Genomic DNA, 21,310 nt, shown 5'->3' with positions numbered 1-21,310 from the left:
TCATGTCTCTGCTCCTATTGAACTATGACACCGGAGCCGTTCACCCTCCTTGGAACCAGTAACTTCACAGGTCCCTTCTCCATTTTTGACTAAGTCCAGGTCTCCAACACTATCTACTTGGTCTGCCAAAAGCTTGTCTGATGAAGATGTGAATAGGGTTGTGCAGCGGCTGCTAAAGACAGCATCCCTGGCTAAACTATTATTGGATCTGAGACTAAAGGAAGTGGATCAGAAACAGTCCTCCCTTCAGTACCTGCTCTTCCTCTATTCCATCTCTTGGTTTTAGAGCTGGAAGAATCTGATGTCCAGCTTGTGTCTATATTGCCTCCGGGACCTTCTGCTTCCTTGGATCTGATATCTACCCTGAGTACTTCCCTCCAGTCAGAGCAGGAGACCTCTAGGAGCCACGATGTTCTGGACAGGTGTCTTTGCCCTCTCACATAACCCTTCCATAGGATTGCAGAGACCCCAGACCTCAGGATGTCCAGCAAAGGCACCCCTCCTCTTCTGAAACCTCTCCAGTGTACCCCACTGAGGAGGTCTCTTAGTCCACATCCCCTTCAGCTGAGGAGTCATTTTACCTGAAGACTTTTGGGTCTCACCCTTCGACCTCTTGGGTGACCTCTCCTTCTGACAAGCTTATGGACTTAATCTCTCAGCAAGGCTTGGGAAACCCCATATTCCATAGATCCTATTCCTAGGAGGCCAAGTAAATACATCACTGCCCCAAAAGATGAGGCCTTTTTAACTAAAGGTGTAGCAGTTGATGCATGGTTGTGGCAGCGGCCACTAAAAAGGAGCTATCTTAGACCAGCTCCTCTATCCATCCTCCTAATAAGGATTCTAGGACCATGGATAGGTATAGGAAGTGTGTCTTTTCATCAGTGACCTTTGCCTTTCGGTCTCTAAATTGCATTACCTATTTTACCAGATTACAGAGGGGACTGTTAAAGGAACTTACAGACTCCCTGCAAGGAGCAGTACCTGATGCAGTGGCAGATAATGTTAGTGCATGGCTCGCCACCCTTGATTTGGTTGTAAACTCTTCCATGAGGCTCACGTCTTATGCAGCAAATGGGCTGAGTTGTGCTGCAGGTTCAAGTATTGCTCTTAGGACACAGGTTGGATGTGCCTTTCCAATTTCATGGAGCCCTTCAAGTCTTCCATCGTTAATGCCTCTTTTGATGGCTCTTCTCTTTTTGGGCCTAAAGTGAAAGAAACACTCACCAGGTGTGAACAGGAGAGCAAACATTGTCTGCCACTGGAGTACATTTTTCCACACCTACCAGACCCTTTTCCAAGGGTCAGAGAGGTAATGGGAGGATGTGGTTCAGAAAAACCCAGAGGTTTTTCCAGGGCACACATGGTGGAAAGTTCACCCAGGGGCAGAGCGGGGAGCAACAATGGAAGATGCCATCGATATGGCAGGAGAGGCTCGCAAAATCATGACTCCGGAGAATCTTTCTTTGGTGGGCCTTTTCAGCAGTCCTGAAGGAGTATCTGATTGCTAGCTTCTGAATGCAGTTGGGGAGCATTTGTCTCTGCATCGAGAAACCTGCAAAATATAACAACCGACAATTGGCTGCAGAACATAACATGCAGGGGATATGTCATTCCCTTCTCCTACCCATTCCAGTAAATAAGTCATTTCCAGACATTCCACCCAGTCAAAAGGAATAAGCAACCTTAGAAATTAAAAAGTTGCTGAGAAAAAGAGTTATCCAAGGAGTCCCCTCAGACCAGAAAGGATCCAGAACTTTCTCAACATTCTTTTTAGTTCCAAAGAAAACAGAGGACTGGACACCCATCTTGCATTACAGCAATTTGAACAAATCTGTCAAAAAGTCCAAGTTCCGGATAGTGACACTGCAGTCAATACTTCCATTTCTAGAAAAAGACAATGGGATGTGTTCCATAGACCTTCATGATGCATAGTACCACATTCTGATGGACAGGTGGTCCAGAAGGTTCTTACACATCTGGCTAGGAGCCAGTTACTTTCAGTTTCGAGCTACGCCCTTTGGTCTCACTACAGCCCCCAGAGTGTTCACCAAGTGTATGGTGGTAGTGGCAGCTCACTTGAGATGCAAAGGATTCCACGTGTTTCCATAACTGGTCAGCTGACTCATCATTGCCCCGATCAGGCATTTTTCAGCTGCAAACCAGGGATTACACTCTACAACTCTGTTACTCCGTAGGGATTATCATAAATTATGAAAAATCTGCTCTAGAGCCATGTCAGTCCTTGGTTTTCCTAGGAGCACAGATAAGCACAATAATTATGACAGCAAAGCTTCCTCAAGACAGGGTAGAAAACCTTTAACGTTATGTAAGGATGCTGATCAGGAAGAAATGGACTTCTGCCAAGCATGTTCTCCAAGTTGTGGGGAAAAATGGCAGCTTCAGTTGTTCTAATTCTTCTAGCTCGGCTTCACATGAGAATCCTGCAGTAGTTGCTTTCGACACAATGGTCAATCCTAGATCTTTCAATGACACACAATGTGTGCAATGCATGCAGAAGGGACCTACGGTGGTGGCTCAGTTCTTTTGTGGTGTCTCAAGGCTGTCCCTTTATTTTTCCCTCAGCCCCAAGCCACTGTGACCACGGATGCTTCCCAGATAGGGGGGATATTATTTGGGAAAGACAGTTCAAGGCATCTGGCCACAGCACAAGGCTGATTTGCATATAAATGTTCTAGAGATGAGGGTGGTGCTGTTGGCATTGCAAGAATTTCAAAACTCCCTCCATTTAGGTACAATAGTAATCCAATCAGACAACATGTCTGTAGTCTGGTACATAAATAGACAAGGGGGTACCAGATCTTACTCCCTGTGTCGAGACGTCTTGAGGGATTGGCAATGGGCAGAAGTCTCCAACCACTTTATCATAGGAATCCACATCCCGGAGAAATCATGTGTGATTGCAGACAAATTAAGCAGAGACATTTTATGGCCGCACAAGTGGTCCCTCAGTCAGAAAGTTGTGGAAGAGATCTTCTGAAAATGGGGCCAGCTTTCCTGCAATCTCTTTGCATCATCAATCAATGCTAAATGCAGCAGCTGTTTTGCTCTGATCCCTTCTGTGGGGGAGTCACCAAGGGACTCGCTTGTTCACGATTGGCCTCTGGGACTTCTTTATGCTTTTCCACCAATACCTCTAATCCCCAAAGTCTTACAAAAAGCAAGTTTGTTGGAGACCACAGTGATCCTAACTGCCCCTATTGGCCTCAACATATCTGGTTTCCCTTTCTTCAGCCTCATGCACGGGGGGACCACAGATTCTGGACTCGACTTCAGAACTGCTGACTCACCCATCAGGAATGGTTCATCCCAGTCTAAATAGTCTTAAACTAACAGCTTGACTGCTCCAATTCCCTTGATCACCAGCTTTCCTCTCCTTTCCTTTCCAGTTAAGCACATTTTGTTATCTTCCCTCAAAACATCTGCTGGAAAATTGTACAAAAGTAAATGGGAAAGATATGTGGCATGATCTGACATTAATCATATAGACCCATTCACTGCCTTGATACATTCTATCCTAGAATTTTTAGCTAAGCTTTTCAGTGAGTGAGCCACTGCAGCTACTGTTAGGATTCAGCTAGCAGCAATTTCCAATTTTCATATAGGAGAAATGGTTCCAGAATCATGTCAAACAGACTTTGTAAAACATTCCTCAGAGGAACTACAATGATACGACCTCTATATAGAAACCCATTTCCGCCTTGGGATTTCAGTTTTGTGTTGTCAAAGATTATCTCCCCTCCTTTTGGACCATCTGCTACTTACGAATTAAAACATCTAACATGGAAAATGCTCCTTTTAGTAGCTATTACCTCAACAAGGAGAGTTTCAGAGTTATAGCCCTGTCCGCCAAACCTCCATACCTAATTTTTCACAAAGATCGAGTTTCTTTACACACTAACCCCTCCTTTTTACCTAAAGTGGTGTCAGAAAATAACCTCAATCAATCTATTGACTTACCAGTGTTTTCCCAAATTTTCAAAATAAAGGGGAATATACTTTACATCTTCTAAATGTTCACAGACAGTTATGTTTCTACTTGCACAGTACTTCAGAAATTAGAAAGTCAGATCAACTTTTTATTTCCTAGTCTGATGTTAAGAAAGGCCAAACAGTCTCCAAGGTTGCATTGCCGAATTGGCTTTTACAATGTATATCTTTCATATACAGTTATAACAACAAGACTATTTCTAACACTATCGAAGCTTATTCCACCAGGTCAGTAGCCGCTTCTGCAGTCTTTCAAGCTAGATTACCTTTGGACAGCATATGCGCTGAAGCAAAATGGGCTAAACCACATACCTTTATTACTCATTACAAAGTGGATTTGTCCTCTAGGAATCTAGAGCATCCTTTGGTTCTGTGGTTCTGAGGAATACTCTGCCATGACCCATCCAAGAACAGGTAGCTAGGGACACAGTCTCACCAGTGAGAATAAAGGTGAGATTGACAACATCACATAAAAAAATTATGTACTTAGCATAACATTCCATGTGTGTTGTCTATCTCAACCTTTATTCTCACAACCCACCCACCATACCCCCTGCCTACACTCCTGGGAGACAGAGTAGCTCTAATTGGATTTTTACAGGACTCTATAGCTTCAGAAATAATGTGGGTTTTTATATAAATATACAAATGTATACAAAATATGCTTATAAAAGCTATTCTCCTTGTCACTGCTTGAGGGCAAGCAAGGACTGAGATAGTGAGGGAGTTGCATTATGGTTAAGGAAAGTGCCCACAAGCTTAGCTGAGGACCTCGAGCTTTTGCATTGGCCGAGATGGATCCGATGGATCGGATCCGACCCACAGTGAGAATAAAGGTCGAGATGGACAACACACATGGGAGGTTATGGTACATAACTTCTTTTTTTTTCTCCTGCTTCTGTAGTAAATTACACCTGTATGTACTGTTTTTCTTTATAAAGGCATTGCTCAGCATATATTACCTTTATTTTGTCACCACTCTATTTATTAAGCATTTGTTTCCCTGGAAACTCAGTCTAAGTCAGAGTTACCATTTTTAGTGGAAACCCAAGGAGAAAAGCTCAAGTGAAAAATATAGTATTTTTACATTGTAAATTGCTAGAATAGTATGAAGAACTACAAACAAAGTTATACAGGGGAAGACAAAAAAATAATTTCAGTAATTGATAAAATTAGTTTACAGCCACAAACTTAGTTATATAAAACAAATCACAGCTACAGACGAGGAGGAAATGTAGATAAGTAGAGTGAAAATTTAACAATTGATGATGATGTTTCATTACTGAGCTAGAAACAGAGACTCGGGTAAAAATGTTTACTTGGGAGGTTTGCAAGAAGTGGAAATATTCTAGTGGAATAACAGATAAGGTGGAGTATGCCTTTAAGGGTGTAGTAGATGAGAGGAGTATTTGGAAACAACAAAAGATGACTTTAAGGTAAAGTAAGGTGAGAATATAGGGAGGTACCATGTGGGTTAGAATGAAAATTAGACAGCAGAAAAGCTATGTATTGAAGTTATGTGGAACAAGGTATTTATTTGTGTTAAACTGGAGGCAAGCAGGGATAGCTCTGTCAGACAGATGCTGCTTTAGGCCAGGTTTAAAAGATTTACGATTATGAATTCATTTCAATGGGAGAAAGATTGAATTCAGTGCTTCTGAAATGCAGTTTGTGATAGTGTCCTGCCTGGATAGTAGGGCTGGATAATTGGTTTTAATGCATGGCATTTATCCAATTTGTATATAAGTTTATAGATAGATGGGGGTCAAGCAAGCTGAGCCATTTGAGTGACAGACAGTGCTGATAGTCAGCTGTGAATGTTGCAGATTTGTTGAAGCATTGGTCCGTTGTGTGTTGTATGAAGGTTTGTGAATTGGTAAGAATTGATGAAGCATATAGAAGAAAGGATAGTAAGCATGAAATGGCTATGCGTTTCCTTGTGCTGTCAATAAGACAGCAGTTGACAATGTACATGAAACCTAATGTGACACGCTCTGTCATACAGTTATTTGCTGAGTATATTCTAAAGTTGGAATTTTGATCAGTTACTTGCATGGGAACAAATAAGATTAGTTGAGTTTTCTTGGGATTTGGGATGAACTGAGCATTATTTAACCAAGTTTCATTTCGGGAGAAAGAGTGTTGCGTTACTACATGTTTTTGAAACTTTCTGCTCTGCACATAAGAGAAGAATCATCTGCATATTGGACAATGTCAGCATGTCTTGCTATTGTATGAAGGTTATTAGCGAAAATACTGAAAAATAATGGGCCTAAAATTGATCTGTGAGAACACATACCGACTCTGAGGAGTGAAAAGTAGTAATCTTAGCATTTTACTTTCTGTGCTCTAAAATATAAATTTGAAACCAAACCAGAGGTGAGAAAGAGATGCCTATAGAAGATAGTTGTTGAAGCAGAACTCAGCAAGGTACAATGCTGAATGCTGTACATAGACCTAAAAACATTGATGAGACAACTTGATTGAGCTTCTGTTACTGTTGGCTTTCTTAGTAAAGCTTAGATGTGCAGTAGTGGTACTGTAGTATGAAATCTGTGTTGAATGGGTGTGCGAGTATTGTTTTTGATGATATATTTCATAAGTTGGCAGTGAATGCATTTCTCTAGAATTTTGGAAAGAGGAGACAGGATAGCTATGGGCCTGTAATTATAGATCTTATTTGAAGCTCCACCTTTGTGCTAAGGTTATTATGTAACAGGTCTTTTTCCAAAGAGCAGGGATGTAGCTTTCCATAGTAGAGTGGCTGATTAGGATAGACAGGGGATAGGCTGTTAAATACGCTGTAGGTAAGTTATCTGGGGTAAGTGTTGTAGGTTTTAATTTTTGGAGGAGCTTATTTGTAGTTGGGGTGGGGACTGGGTTGAATATGAAGTATCCAGAGTGGTTATCTGTGGTGGGTCTTAATGAATTAGTGTTATGTATGTTAGTGAGTATGGACTCAACAGATTATTGAATGACAGTTAAACCTGATCTGCAGTACTATTGTCAGAATCTGCCATAGATGAGGTTAGGTTGATGGTCTGCCCTTGTTTAAGGAGCTTGTTTGCAGATGTCCAAAATAGTTTACAGTTATTTTTGCTTGTATTTTAGAATGATATGTACTACTTGGTTTTCTTGTCAGACTTAGTACATTGTTTGGCACAGTTTCTAAGGGATGTATAAGCTAGTATTTTTTTAAGATTTGGTATGTATCCAGACCTGTTAAGCATTGTCCCTGTCTTTTGTAAGTTGCCTTGTTTTGGTCGATAACCAAGGGATAGGGCTAGCATTAACTCTTGATTTTGAGTTGAGCATATGAATTGAGGATATTCAGAAATACTGTATTAAAGTCTGAGAGTGCATCATCTAATGAGAGACTTTCCAGTTAAAGCATTGTTAAATCTATCTAAATGAAAATTAGTGAGGGATCTAACTGACTGTGAAAATAGGAATACAGTCACTTATAGTGTCTGTGAGCTTACCAGAGGTTGCACTGGTGTTTGGTGAGGAAAGTGGATTCTCTCTGTAAGTGAATTTGCTAAACTTGGTGATTAACTGAGTGAAGTATGGAGTATGTGGGGCTTGCAGAGTTGGCTGACATCTAGTTAATGATTACGTCATCTATTATATGGGTTTCATATGAGATGTTGTTAGAGACCCAGCAAAGGATGTCTTCAGTTGTGGGGATATTATTACCCAGAGTTATGTATATGCGTGTGATAGCTATAGTCTTGTTGCTGTTGATTGAGTAGTGAGATAATTTCAGTTTTTTGAAATTGTGGAATGTCATGGAAAAAGGGGAAAGTTTACTTTTATTACTATGTATTATTGCTACTCCACTTGTTGTATTTGTAACTCTGTCTAGTCTATGTATGTTATAGCCTAAAGGTAGAAATCGCATTGCTTTTATGACTTTTTTGAGCTAAGTCTTTGTTGCTACAAGAACATCTGGACTATGGTGACTTACATAGGCATGAATATACTAGAGTTTTGTTTTTTTATTATGCTACTAAAGTTAATATGAAATAATTTAAGTCTTGGGAGTTGAGAAATTGTTTTTATTTGAGGCTTTAGAATCAGGCTGGATTAGGATGGATATTGCCACTTAGCTTTATAGAAAGGGATTTTAGGTGGTGTAGGTGAATATGCTTATGTATGAATTTAGTCTTAGTATTTAGTTTTTGTGGTATGCTATGACGAACCCTAACTGGGAAAAGCCGAAAGAAGACATAACATAGCACTCAACTTCACAGAGCAAGAAACCTTGACAAAGCCATAAATAATGGGGAGGAAATGCCCAAAAATAGAGATAAATTTATAAACTTAGGAAGTTGCTAGAATAATAGGAATTGCATTAGCATAACTTTTATGATGGGTATGAAGTCTGAAATTCAAACGTGTGTCATTATTTTCTAACTTCAGTCTTCAGAGATTTGCCAGAAAACCAAAGATTTTATGAGCAACAGACTTAAAAAAAAAAAAGAGAAAGAGAGAGACAAAAATCTGTCCATTCTGCAAAAATCTGTGCATTTGAGAGGTATGTAACTTAAGGATGTATATACTAGTTCTTGAAAAATTGAGTATAAGCAGAGGGGTTCAATTTGGTGTGAAGATAAAGTGATATGGTGGATTGTAGTTAGAGGATTGACTAGAAGCATGGTGCAGAACATCATAGCAGAGTTGATGGTGGTAGGATTTGATCTTGGCAGAAAAGAAAAGAGATGTGGATACTAAGATTTTTAGGAGTGGTAATGTATATGGTGCAGATGGATAGCTGATGAACATAATGTTTAGTGAAACTGCCAGAGGAAAAGATTGATGAGACAGAGAAGGTGGAGAGTTTTAGTGTCAGTATATGTCAGGACTGTATGAGCATTTTTAAACAGTAGGGTAAGTAAGAGTGTAGGTGTCTACATAAAATATAGTCATTAGGTCAGATAAGAGATAGAGACTGTAAGGAGGAAGAGGTAGTAGTGAATAGTATTAAAGTATGCATTGTAAACGTGGTTTTAGAGGGATGGGAAGTGCACTCTTGTGCTGTTGTAATTTGTGATGTTTGTGTGAAATTGGAGTGTGGAAAGACCTGTAGGAGGTATAAATATAGAGTAAGAGGAGGTGCGTGGAGATTGTGGGTAGGGTAGATCCTGTAGGAGGAGTTCATACACAAGTAAAAAAAGTAGGTAAGCATAGAGTACACAGTTTGGATGCTTAGCATTGGTATTTCCTCTAACAACAGAACTTACTGAAAACAGTTTAGTTGGGGGAAAACATATTTCAATTATCGTGGGTGCTTCCAGCTAGATAGCAGTCAGAATACTTAATGGCACTTTAGGATGCTAAATGGCAGTTTATATAGATAAAGTTCACAGTTCGACAAGTCTTCTAATAGTGTCAGCAAAAGTTGAGAACTTAATTGGAGAATTATATTCAAATAATACTAGTGACAGTTGTGGGAATGTGCACCTAGGTGGAAAGGATTAGAAAATCCTCATCAGCATTGTCAAGTTACATCCAACTGTATTTTCTCAACTGTGGGAGTTTGAAGTGCTAGCAGTATCAAATGTATTTTTTTTTAAATAACATGCACCAGTTTCAAATGATGGAAACTGACACAGCTTTCTCTGACTACAACTGGGGTGTCTTGTAGAAAAGCAGTCAGGAAGTGTTTAATGATTCTTACTGAGCATACTTGGAATGTTGATGTGTTGAATTTCTTGCAGGTACAGGCCGCAGGCAAATATTAATATTTTTCTTCAGAATGCACTGAAAAAAGAAAAGCAAAGTTTGTTGCATAAAGGTTACTAGCAGCAGAGTTTTGTAAGCACACACTTTTTAGATAGGAGAAAGAGAGAGCACAGATAAAAACACTTTTACACAGCAACCTAGAGACAGTCAAATATGCTTAAAACTATAACACTGCTTGAAGAGAGATATACAAAAAATGCATGCTACTAACGAAAACTGCACATAGAGTATATTTAGCAATATATTTCAGACTTTTGTATCTGTAAAGTTTGGTAATCTTGTAAAGAGAGAAATATTTATTTTATATTTATTTATTTATTTACATATAGAATGTAAAAAATACATTAAGTAAAGTAGTTCAGACTTTGATACCATTTCAGTTATACCATCCTCACACACACAGTCTTAACTCATTAACCCCAAGTACTGTCACAGGGTGCATCTAAGGTTACATCCAAGCAGTCGCTTAGAAGGTAACTATCCTTGTACATTACATCTGAGTGTCATTTAGCAGCACGACTATGTTCACAAGCATAACTTAACTCTACTGCTGAAAACCAAATTGAAAAGGGTACCTGAACTTTGTTAATTACCTTCTCAGCTTTATTTTTGCAATGGAGTTAACTGTAGTTTACAAAAAAATTTTTTTAAGAAAATCATCTGTGTGGAGTCTGCATGTCCTCCCTGTGGTCGCGTGGGTTTCCTCCAGGTGCTCCGGTTTCCTCCCACATCCCAAAGACATACTGTACCTGGATAGGATACTCTAAATTGGCCCTAGGCGTGCGTGCGTGTGTGTGCCTTCTGTGGAAGGTTGGGCGCTGGGCTGGCAACTCAACACCGTAAAACTCCACTGCCAATCATGAGCGGACGAGGTGATCCGCTTTGGCGACCCCTAACCGGGAAAAAGCCAAAAGAAGAAGAAGAAGCTTTCTGTGGTTGTTATCTCTCACAGCAAGCCAATATTCTCTGCATTGCAATTTACTTTGCCAGACATATCCGAGTAATGAAAGCACACTTTATTTCGTCCTTCACCTGCATTAATCCCCCCACCCCAGCAAAATGAAAAAAAAAAAAAAAGTATAAAAAATCTTGTAAAACGTTAATTTTATTTACTGGTGTTAAAAAATTAATCCACAACTGTAGCCCATATTGTTTCACTGCCCCCGGACATCATGCAAGCAGTGGCAGCCAGTCAGATTCATGCAGTCATGGTCACCTCTTGTGTAATATCTCCACCTCCACACTTCACGATTCTTTGTTGGGGGTAAATAAAGAGGGATTCCTGTAGCAGCATTGTTCCGTTTTTCTTTAGAGACTGCTACCGGATCGCTCTTCACAGCAAATCCATTCATTGTGGGCTATCATGTAGGCATCACAAAATAAAATTATTCAGTACTGGGGCTTATGAACCTCACAAAGAAGTCAAGGAATGCTGTAAGATAAGTAAAGTAGTCACCAATGTCCATTTGCCAGCATTGTGTAGGATAATAACAATAGATCAACATTTTTTAGACTTTAAAATGAAATTTTCATGCCTGTTTTCCAAATAGCATTACTCTGATAAGTCAGAACCAGCATATAGGAAGCAATAACATGCAAAAAGACATCACTAGATATGAAACATTGGTGAACTTTTCATGCAGTCATAAAAAGTAATAAAACACATAATAACAACCTTTTTTTGTAATTTGCAGATAACAGACAAAGACTAAAGCAGCAGTTTGTAATTTCCACTTAATAATAGTTAAAAGTGAAATAGTTTGACTTGTAGTCAAGCAAATTGGCAGGAAGAAGCAACCTATCTGTGCAGACAGTAAACACTTTGAAAATGATGCTGAGGGGTACTAGTGACTACATTTGGTGGCGAGAGGGACAGATTTTCAGCACATTGCCCATCAGAACAATGACATAAACACCCTAAAACCCTAAAATGCTTGCAGGAGGAGAGTTTACACATGTAAAAAACAATCTTCTTAAGTGGGGAGTACACTGTGGGACATTTACCTTTGGTAGTTCCTCTGTCTAACTGAACTAGGGCACGAGAATTTAGCTGGGGAAAATGTATTTCAATTAATTTTGGTATTTCCCACTAGATATCAGAGGCAGAATACTTGTGGTACTTTAGATAAGACATTTGCAGCCATGTAGATAAGAGAAAACATTTACAGTTTGCCAAATCTTTTATTAGTATCAGCAAAATGAGAGAGTTGTGGGAAAGTGCACCAAGGTGGAGGGAATCAGCTCATTCTCCTCGGCATTGCAGTGTTACATCCAGCCATACTTCCAGAACTAAGGGATTCTGGACTGCTAACAGTATTAAATGTAACTTGTTTAGTATCTTCAGCTGGCGGATATCGCAAATGCTTTCTCCTTCTGCAAATGTGGTGTCCTGTGGCAAAGCAGTCACACAGTGTTTAGCAATCCCTACTGAATGTGCCTCTGGTGTTAATATGCTGAATCTTTTATAGGGATAGGACACAGACAAATATTAATATTTTTGGTCAGAAGGCAAGTCAAGTGGAAAGTGACTGGATGAAATGACGGCAGTATCAGTTATACATGATAAGATAACAGTTGGGTGATATAAGATGTCATTCTCTATGCTGTTCTATACATAAATGTTACTGTAACAGTGATTCAAATGTATATGCAAGAATGCTGCATTTTTCTTATGCCTTGTTGGCATGCATCACTCCTGAAAGGGGTCTTTGGCCTAGTGTACTTAACCTAGTTAACAAATCGGTTTATGTATGTATGTATGTATGTGTAGATAAGTAAATCAGTTAGTCAACCGGCCCTGTCATGGAGTTTTGGAGTGATGGACATTTCATACCAATGTGAGCAGAGTTTCTTTCCTTGCTGTTGTGACGATGAAAGCTTCACTGAGGTGGGGAATCTAACCTGAGGACGTCTGTGATTTGAACAAGTAGGTTGCATAAGAAGAAGCTGCACATAAACCTGCTCATTCTGTGGGAAGAACATGTCACCTTTCAGGGTCTGAAAAGGGAGGTGAGTCCTAAGACCCTCATTCTCAGGTCAGTCAACCAGGTTGAGGCATGGTATGTTGACGGAAAAATTACATGCATATATATCAGCTGTACAGAGAGGTGAGGGAAGTCTGTCAGTGGGCCAAAGACCAAGGAACCAGATTCACAGTTATTCACAGTGTTGCAATGCCAGCCCTCTCCTGGAACTGATGATAAGAGTTTTATTGATTTCATTTCTCACTGTTAAATTCCTGGAAGAATGGGAGTCTACTGCAGTATAAACCATAGGAGTTTTCATTATTTGTAGGGACAACAGGATTCACCTATAGGTCTGTCTGATCATTCAATCCCTTAATCTTCCAGACCACCTAGCAGAGGTATCAGAGGTGGCTGAGGCTAACAGAATGCTTTCTATCCATCACCTTAATCTAGAAGGTCTCCATTTGGGCAGAGGAATGTCCTCCCTTCCCTAATTATTTGAGTTTGCAACTGATTGAATTGGGTTTAGTTGTTCCATGGTCAAGATGTATGTCTCTACCATGTTTGTGCATCACATCCATGTAGATGGCATAACTGTGGCCTAACATAGCCATGTCAAGCATTCCCATATGGAGGTGTCACATCTTTGTCTACCTTTGAAGACTCCTTTTCTTAGAAACTTTAACTACATGATTGATAGGTTTGTCTCTCCTTTTTGTGAATTGAAATTGAAGCCTGTCTCCTAGAAGATGCCCTGTCTTGGTGTCTATTACCTCCATCTGAGGGATCACAGAAACATAGGCCCTTGTTTGTAGGGACACTGTTTGGTGTTTATGGTGATCAGATGTTCCTTTTCACAAACCAACATTCCACACTGAAAATGTTCCTCAGATTATCTTAATTAAACCAGTACATTCATCATTGTCTCATTCTCTCTCTGTTTTATTCCCAGAGCAGTTTTGCATGAAAGAGAAGGATGGAGAGAGATCTTTATGACCTTGGTATATATCTGTAGCTACGAAGGTAGTGCCATAAGTTCAGAAAGATTAACATTTGCATTTCTTTAGATTTTCATTTCTTTTCTGTTGATGTGCAAATATATTTTAATGATTTGCTAAATGTATCATTTTTTTGTTATTGAGTAGCTAGCTCTACCTTGAGCAAAAGGGACTGAGACCACTACATTAGGAGTGCAGCTGGTTCCAGTAAACGAAAGTGTCATCATGGCCACTTGGTCATCAGTTCATACATTCACCAGTGATGTTTTTGTTCAGATGATGATGACTGCAGCAGTCAGGCCTCCTTTGGCACCTTGGTACTTCAGGATTAAGAAATCCTTGTCTTTGATTTTTTCGTATTCTCCAACTCCTGTCTCCATTAGTTATACGTTTTGACAGCTTAAAATTATTCCCAACTATTAGTCTGTGCAGGTAAGATAAACATGTAAATATTGACCATATCAGTTGATGTTTGAGAGGGCCCTCTGCACTGAATATGTTATATAACCATCATGTCCCTTTGCTCGGACAGGTCTTCACATCCCTTAGTGAGTGCCTTACCATTATATGTTTGGCAGGTTTATAATTTTCATACCATGTGTATTTTTGTGTTTTGAAGTGACCTTGTTCCGTTTCGTTGAGATCAAACAAGTGAGCATATGGCTGGCACATCTTCCTAGAGCTGGATTGTGGTAGCATGGCATACACTATTGGGAAATATTTGCAGCCTCAAATTTGGCAACTAGAGAATACAAAAAAAAATATTCTGCCATGGCAGGCTCCTCAGAGGATGAAATACTCATTACCGATTACATATGGCTTTCTTAAAGACCATTTGATACAGTGATGGAAAAAAATATATATTTTTTGACAACTCCATAGTTTTGGAAATAAACTCCATAGATATGGAAATAATGTAGAAATGTTCCTTTACTGCAGCAATTAAACTGTACCACCTGTATGTTGTTGAATGAAACTGATTAAAATAATTTCAATAGAAGAACATTGTTTAAAAGGTTGTTTGATTTTCAGGTGCTGTGCATTTTGTCCTCAAATCAGAAGAGTAATTATGACGCCATCAAAAAGTTCTTGTGCCTTGACCGCCCAGTGCCTAGTCAGTGTGTTCTTGCTCGCACACTGAACAAGCAGAACATGATGATGAGTGTGGCAACTAAAATTGCTTTGCAGATGAATTGCAAACTTGGAGGAGAACTGTGGACAGTGGAAATACCTGTAAGTAATATTTTGTATTAACTCATTCTATCCACTACAGCTCTTTTGAGTGTGTATCTTTAACTCCCAGTGGGTGTGGCTTGAGCCTTTAAAAAATGAAGTTATCAGCTTACAGTTCTAACAAATACTCATTGACAGAGGTCAGATATCAATACAGTTGTGTTTGTCATCATGTATGCTTGAAGATAAAATATTCTGATACCTTGTATGTAGCATGGTTTTGGAATTATTAATGCAAATATGAACAAGCAATATTTGACGCCTAGAGGCACAGCACAAGGTAAATGCAGAAATGCCTGGAGGCACATTCGGCTGTAATGAGTTAAAGTTACCAGATGATGGCAGTGTATCACATTTTTTTAAAGCAGTGCTTTTAAATGGCATAATAGATTTTGCAGCTAAGTTTTTATTACACATGGGCTTATTGGGAAAGGGCTTTGTAGTTAATAGGCCTAGAAGTACATAGTTAATTGCATATTACTTAGATAATAAAATTGTTCAGTACCTCCATGCCAAGCAGTTTGGCTCTCCTGAGTCTTGTAAGTCGAAGCAGAGACATTTTCAGTTTTCGTATTGGTTTGGATCCATTAGAAACCCTAAATGTTCCTGTCTTACTGGCAACATAGAATCAGTTTTAACTATGTAGTTAAAATTATGAACTTGGGGCAACTATTTAAGCACCTTTACTGAAGTCACATATGTTTAGTAATGCCATGGATATACATACATTAATAGAAAAGAAACACAGTATTATTTCAGTCATTTTCTTTTCAGACATATCATTCACTGCAGCATTACATAAATTGATTATGTCCTACCTTCCTTGAAATTGCACTTCTCCATCTGAACATTATCCTGCATGTATTTTTCCAACAAATTCCATTTATTTCTATGTAGTTTGCCCCTTTCCCTTTTCTAAAAGTCTCATCCATTTTTTATGTCCTTTACAACATTCAGTTCTTTAGTAACAGTTGGTTTAGATCTTGATTTCCATGTTGTAGTAATTGCTTCTTTGGTAGCCAATAACACTAAACATATTAAGGCCTTAGTATACCTAGCCAGTTCAATTTCTGAATCTGAGATCAAAATAATCATTTACTTAGTTAAACTAATTTGTTCCCCCAACATTTTTTACAAAGTACCCTTTAGGGGAAGACTTCAAAGATGGCTGCACACACACAGCTTAATTTTAGCGCTCTGTGACATCCCTTCTCTGGGCCAGTGATCAAGGAGCCTCAATCCTCACCATTAACACTGGTGGGGAATGTTCACTGAGAAAAAAAAAATGGACAGACCCAGTATTTTCAGATGCAGCTCTTTGCACCAAGTACAGTTTCCCTTAAGTGCACACAGGAAATGCACATTCAGGCCCCAAATAAGACTGCCACTGACCACTATAGAGCTGAGTCCTTAGCCAGGTGTTCCAAACCAAGTCCATCACCAGCCTGTCTATTAAACCACTGCTCTCAATGTCCTTGTTCAAAATAACTGTCACACACACTTTCTTTGAAATTTGATTTTCACACACATGCACACGCACGCACACACACACACACACACACACACACACACACACACACACACACACACACACCTGGGAAAGGCTGGAAGGCTGGCACAGCTCACCAGCTCAAAACACCCAAAGCCATCTACTTTAAGGCTCTTATCAGGGTACCCAATTACACTTAGTAAAACTAATACTTATACAGATAGTAGTGTTTAACCAAGCAGCAAAACTTCCAGGAACGTGGATCCACAGTGCCACTAAATAAATGCAAGTATTCTCAAAGGTTAAATATTTTGTAAAAGACCAGCCACAGTGAAAGGTTTAGCTATATTTAATAATAAATTATAAAAAAAACTTGAAAATACTGAATATCTAGTTACAATAAACACCAGAGTTTCAATCACAGGAAATATAAAAAAACAACACAGGTGGAAAGACTCAAACAGATACAGAAAAATCAACATTTAGCTAATCTCACTATATTTTTCTAACTGACTGAAGAATTACTGTTCTATAGTTATCTACTAAAGCAAGGTAAGATGAAGTGGATGCGTGTCTTGTCAAGTCACAAAACAGAGTGCACTCCCTTCATCGCACACTAGTATTCAAATATAATTTCAGTGCTGGCTACAGAATGACATTACATCTGGTCACCTGACCCTGTGGATCTAACACTACCCCCTCACTAGAAATTGAGCTAGGATCTTGCACTGATATGTCACAAGAGCTTTAGCTAAGGTTTATTACAGCATCTGGAAATTGTAAAACAATTCCAACACTTCCACCCTTCCAGCAGAAACTAACAAGCTGTTGGCACCCCAGGGTAGCAAATGCTTCAACACTAAGGACAATAGAGCAGGATCCCAGCCTAGACTTTTCACATACATTGCATCTCTGAATGCATTCAGATCTGTGAGATAAAGTATTTATGGCCTAAGCCAAGTCATTTAATGTAAGGCTATTTTTCTTAAGGTTAGCTGGGGTGAGCTTAACCCCTTCTCTTCCAGTACCTCCCAGTAAAATATATACATTTTATTAGTTAACAACAATATAGTCTGACATACATGTATATTTCTTTTCTGTCCAGCAGGACTCACCGTTGATACATTTTAACACAAACAACTGTACAAATAGACTTTTAACACAAACATCTGTACAAATTAGTTTGATATACAAATGACATTATAATACTTTACAATACTCCAGCTAGCTATTCTGGCATATGTTACACATCACTGCCCTACTCTCCCCGGCACAGCTGGCACTACCTCACATCACCACACACTCCCAAAATTCAGTTACTGGCTAGTAACTACACTTCCTGGATGTCAGCAAAGAAGAAATTTAGAGAACCTGAAAGAAAATAAAACAGAAAAGGTGAAAATAAAACATTGCCTGGGAAGAATCATGTAGCTTATTAGCAAAAAGCAGTTTAAGCTTCAGTTTTGGTACAAGAGATGGCTTCCAGTAAGTTGGAGGAAAATAAATCAAATGTACTGAGAGGTGATTAAAATAAATGAAACACTGGAGTATATCAACTCAATAACAAAAGGCTGAAAAACAAGAAGACACTTTAACTGGCTATTCAGATTAAATGATAAAAGGCAAGGTGAGTATGAAAGTTCTCAAGAAGAGCTGTTTCAAAAATGGTAGCTGTAGAGGTTAGAGCATACAGAGAAAACCTGGGATTTTCTTCTGTAACAGAGAAACTAGAGAAATAGAATGTGTTAATTTTATGAAAGCAGAAATAAGTAACTGGACAGGTATTGCACAGCAGGATTTGTTGATTGAACGGGCATGTCGAGTATATGCTTCTCACCTGGCCATGAGAAAGCAGCCAGGACCTGAATTAGTAAAGATGCAATCATTTATTTATTTATTGACATTTGTTTACTGGGAAGGTCCACTGGGTCAGAAACCCATTTTCAGTGGAGGCCTGGGGAGTAAGGTTCCAAAGTTTACAAAGACAATACATTATAAAACAATGTTGACAAAGTTTTAACATAAGTATAGCAAATATTGCATGTAGGCAAAAACATAGTATAATTAGACATTCCATTAATGTTTACTTGAAGTATTACATCAGGAGTCATTAAATATAAATAGAGAAACAAAAATGTAACACCTGATACCAACAGAAAGAGGTGATACTGACAAAACTGTGTCAGAATGGAAAAGTATTAAAAATTGAAGAAGCAGAGTGTAGAAAATGATTATTCACTGTGCACAAGGCAGAATAGAAACAGATTTATCCCAGCAATCAGCGATTTCAAGAGGCAGGTGTGAGGTTTTTCAATTTCAGCATTTTTTCAATGTCATTTTTTTATGCAGAACAGGCTAAGGAGGAAATAAAAAAAGTTTATCCAACAAAGTGGATCAACAAACAGAAGGGGATTCTGCTTCATCTGACAGTAAAGCTTATAGAGAGACTTTGCAAGTGAAACCTTTTCCAGTGTTTCAAAGGAAGATGCTTGAGACACAGAAAAAAAGCACAGGAGTTGATTAGAAGAATCAGGAGTACCTTGGACTTAAACCAGAGTGTCGTCTTGGGAGATGGAAATGAGCAGGAAGAATACCAGTGATGCTAAAATTAGTTAATAAATGGGAGACTATAAAGCATCAATCATATTTGTGAAATATGGCTTTGCAAGAAAAAGTGGATAATAATAACTAGACTATTGTTAGTATTGTTAAACTTCTGGGTGGACTATAAAGCATGTATCATTTATGTCATTAAAAGTTAGAATGACATTAAAAGGGGAAAATAGTAAATGTAAGTAAAACATTTTTTTTTTCTTGCTGGTGCATATAGCATATAGTAAAGCAGTTTTGTGTAGTGCATAATCAGGTGCATTTTAAATGTGGGGGAAGAGTAATTTCAGTGACTGTTGTATGTGCAAAAGCTGATAAAGTAAACAAGTATTTTTTCAGTTGTGAAAAATGTAAGCTTAACAGCATAACAGTAGTAGAAAGGATTGACAAACTTACTAAGGCCTTAGTATACCTAGGCAGTTCAGTTTCTATAGCAGAGATAAAAAGAATCATTTATATACATTTATTATCTTTACATACTGTGATCTTGATCTGCTGGAGTGGGGATGGGTATAAAAGCACACTGACTACATTATATGTCCAGTTCAGATTTTTTTTTTTCATTTGTACAAGGGGTGAATGCCTTTATTAATACTCTTGGCTTAAGCTGTAAACAGGTGTTTTTGCAAGCATGTAGGCTAAGACAAAATGATGAAAGCCGTGCAAAATTCTAAGTTTCTTACATTTACAAAGATATTAATTGTTTCTCCTTTAGCAGATGTTCAGTGGGAATCAAAAAGTCTGACGTGAAGATATTTGTACATACTGTTTTGAGTAAAATTGTTAAAGATTCATTAATTTAAATGCACAATGGCAAGCAATTCAGTGGAAAATAAAGTCTGAAATTATGGGAAGTGAATAAAAGATAACAGCATCCCTTACCGGCCTTAATATTTTATTGCATTTAATAGAATAGTGTACAATTTAGTTTTATTTAAATTTAGCTAGTGTACTTTTTGTTACAGCTAAAATGCAATATTTTCTGAAAGCATACAAGCTGTTTTTCACATCAAGGAGTGGAAAAGAGATAAGAAAAGAACAGACAGTAATCAGTGTAAGTGGGAACACAGCCTGTAGCATGTGCTTTAGCATGGGTAATCTTAATTTTAGGTTAGGTAATGCTTTTGGGTGCAGCTGTTGATTTGGGATAATTGTTCCTATCTGGATGGTTAAACTTAAGTTTTTGAATATGTACATAGTTATGTGTGTTTGTTTTAAGTTGGATGGAGTATTTATTAAAATGTATTTAGTTTTTTCTTTGAGTGTTGTTATTAGAATAAAAAGTCTTGAAGAATGTGACGTATGTTCAAATAGAGGTGAAAAGAAACAACTCCATAAAAAAAACATCCTGCCAAACATTAGGGTGTGCATGTATCAGAAAAGTTGGAAATGCACATACAAAAGCTGTCATGTAGAATATAGGTGGGAACAGTAGCTTTTTATCATAATGGCTATGATAGCCATATTATTCTGGAATGCAGTTGGGTTTGCAGATACCAGATCATGCAGTGATAAAAACTAAGATAAAAATTCAGGGTAATGAAACAAAAATGAGACACTGATGCTTTCCCTTCCTGTCTGTTAAAAAAAGAGGAATTTAAGGAATGGATAGTGGAAATTCTTTAAACATTATTAGGGAAGCTAGAAGTGTTTTCAGAAGTTATAGCGAGGAAATAGGATAACATGAAAATGGAGTTAAAACAGGGTAGAAATAAAAGAGAAAGATAAGGTTAAGTAGTAATAAGAATTACTTATAGAGACTGACAAAGGATAAATATTGCAGAATAAGGAGACTCTCACAGAAAAAGAAGAGGTACAATTGAGGAGTGTTAAAGAGAAATATGGAAATATGTTCATGATATGCATGAGTTTAGAAACATTGTTGTTGATGAACTATTTAATGATAATAACTCCAGAGCACAAAAACATTTAGCACAATGACTTAGACAAAAGAAATTAGAAAGAGTTGTTTCCAAACTTAGGGATCCCATAATGAGAAAAATGGGATCCTGTATAGGTATCAGAGATGTTCCAGAAACTTTATAAACATTTGTATAAATCAGAGAAATGTGGAAGTCAAGAAATATGGAAATATTTATAAAGGACTTGATTGTACCAAGGTTAGAGGTAGATAAGGCTCGGCAACTAACAGTTAATATAGGAGGAAATGAGATAAAAATGGTGATGTATATTCAGTCTTTAAGAAAGTCTCCAGGAAGATATGGTATTCCTGTGGAAGTTTGGATGTTAGGAGGGAA

At 38.2% G+C, this 21,310-nt stretch overlaps 1 protein-coding gene across 1 annotated transcript in view; it reads left to right on the top strand.

The window, feature by feature from the left end:
* Positions 1–21,310, top strand: part of PIWIL4 (piwi like RNA-mediated gene silencing 4) — a 1,045,202-nt gene that overhangs the window by 734,251 nt on the left and 289,641 nt on the right. Inside the window, exon 15 of the mRNA XM_044072628.1 lies at positions 14,753–14,953. Coding sequence (XP_043928563.1) covers positions 14,753–14,953 — 201 coding nt within the window. The remainder of the gene's footprint in view (positions 1–14,752; positions 14,954–21,310) is intronic.

The sequence above is a fragment of the Protopterus annectens genome, chromosome 5.part0, assembly GCF_019279795.1.
Source record: "Protopterus annectens isolate FY-2018-M chromosome 5.part0, PAN1.0, whole genome shotgun sequence".
NCBI classification, from domain to species: Eukaryota; Metazoa; Chordata; order Ceratodontiformes; family Protopteridae; genus Protopterus; species Protopterus annectens.
This window is presented reverse-complemented; position numbering and strand designations above follow the sequence as displayed.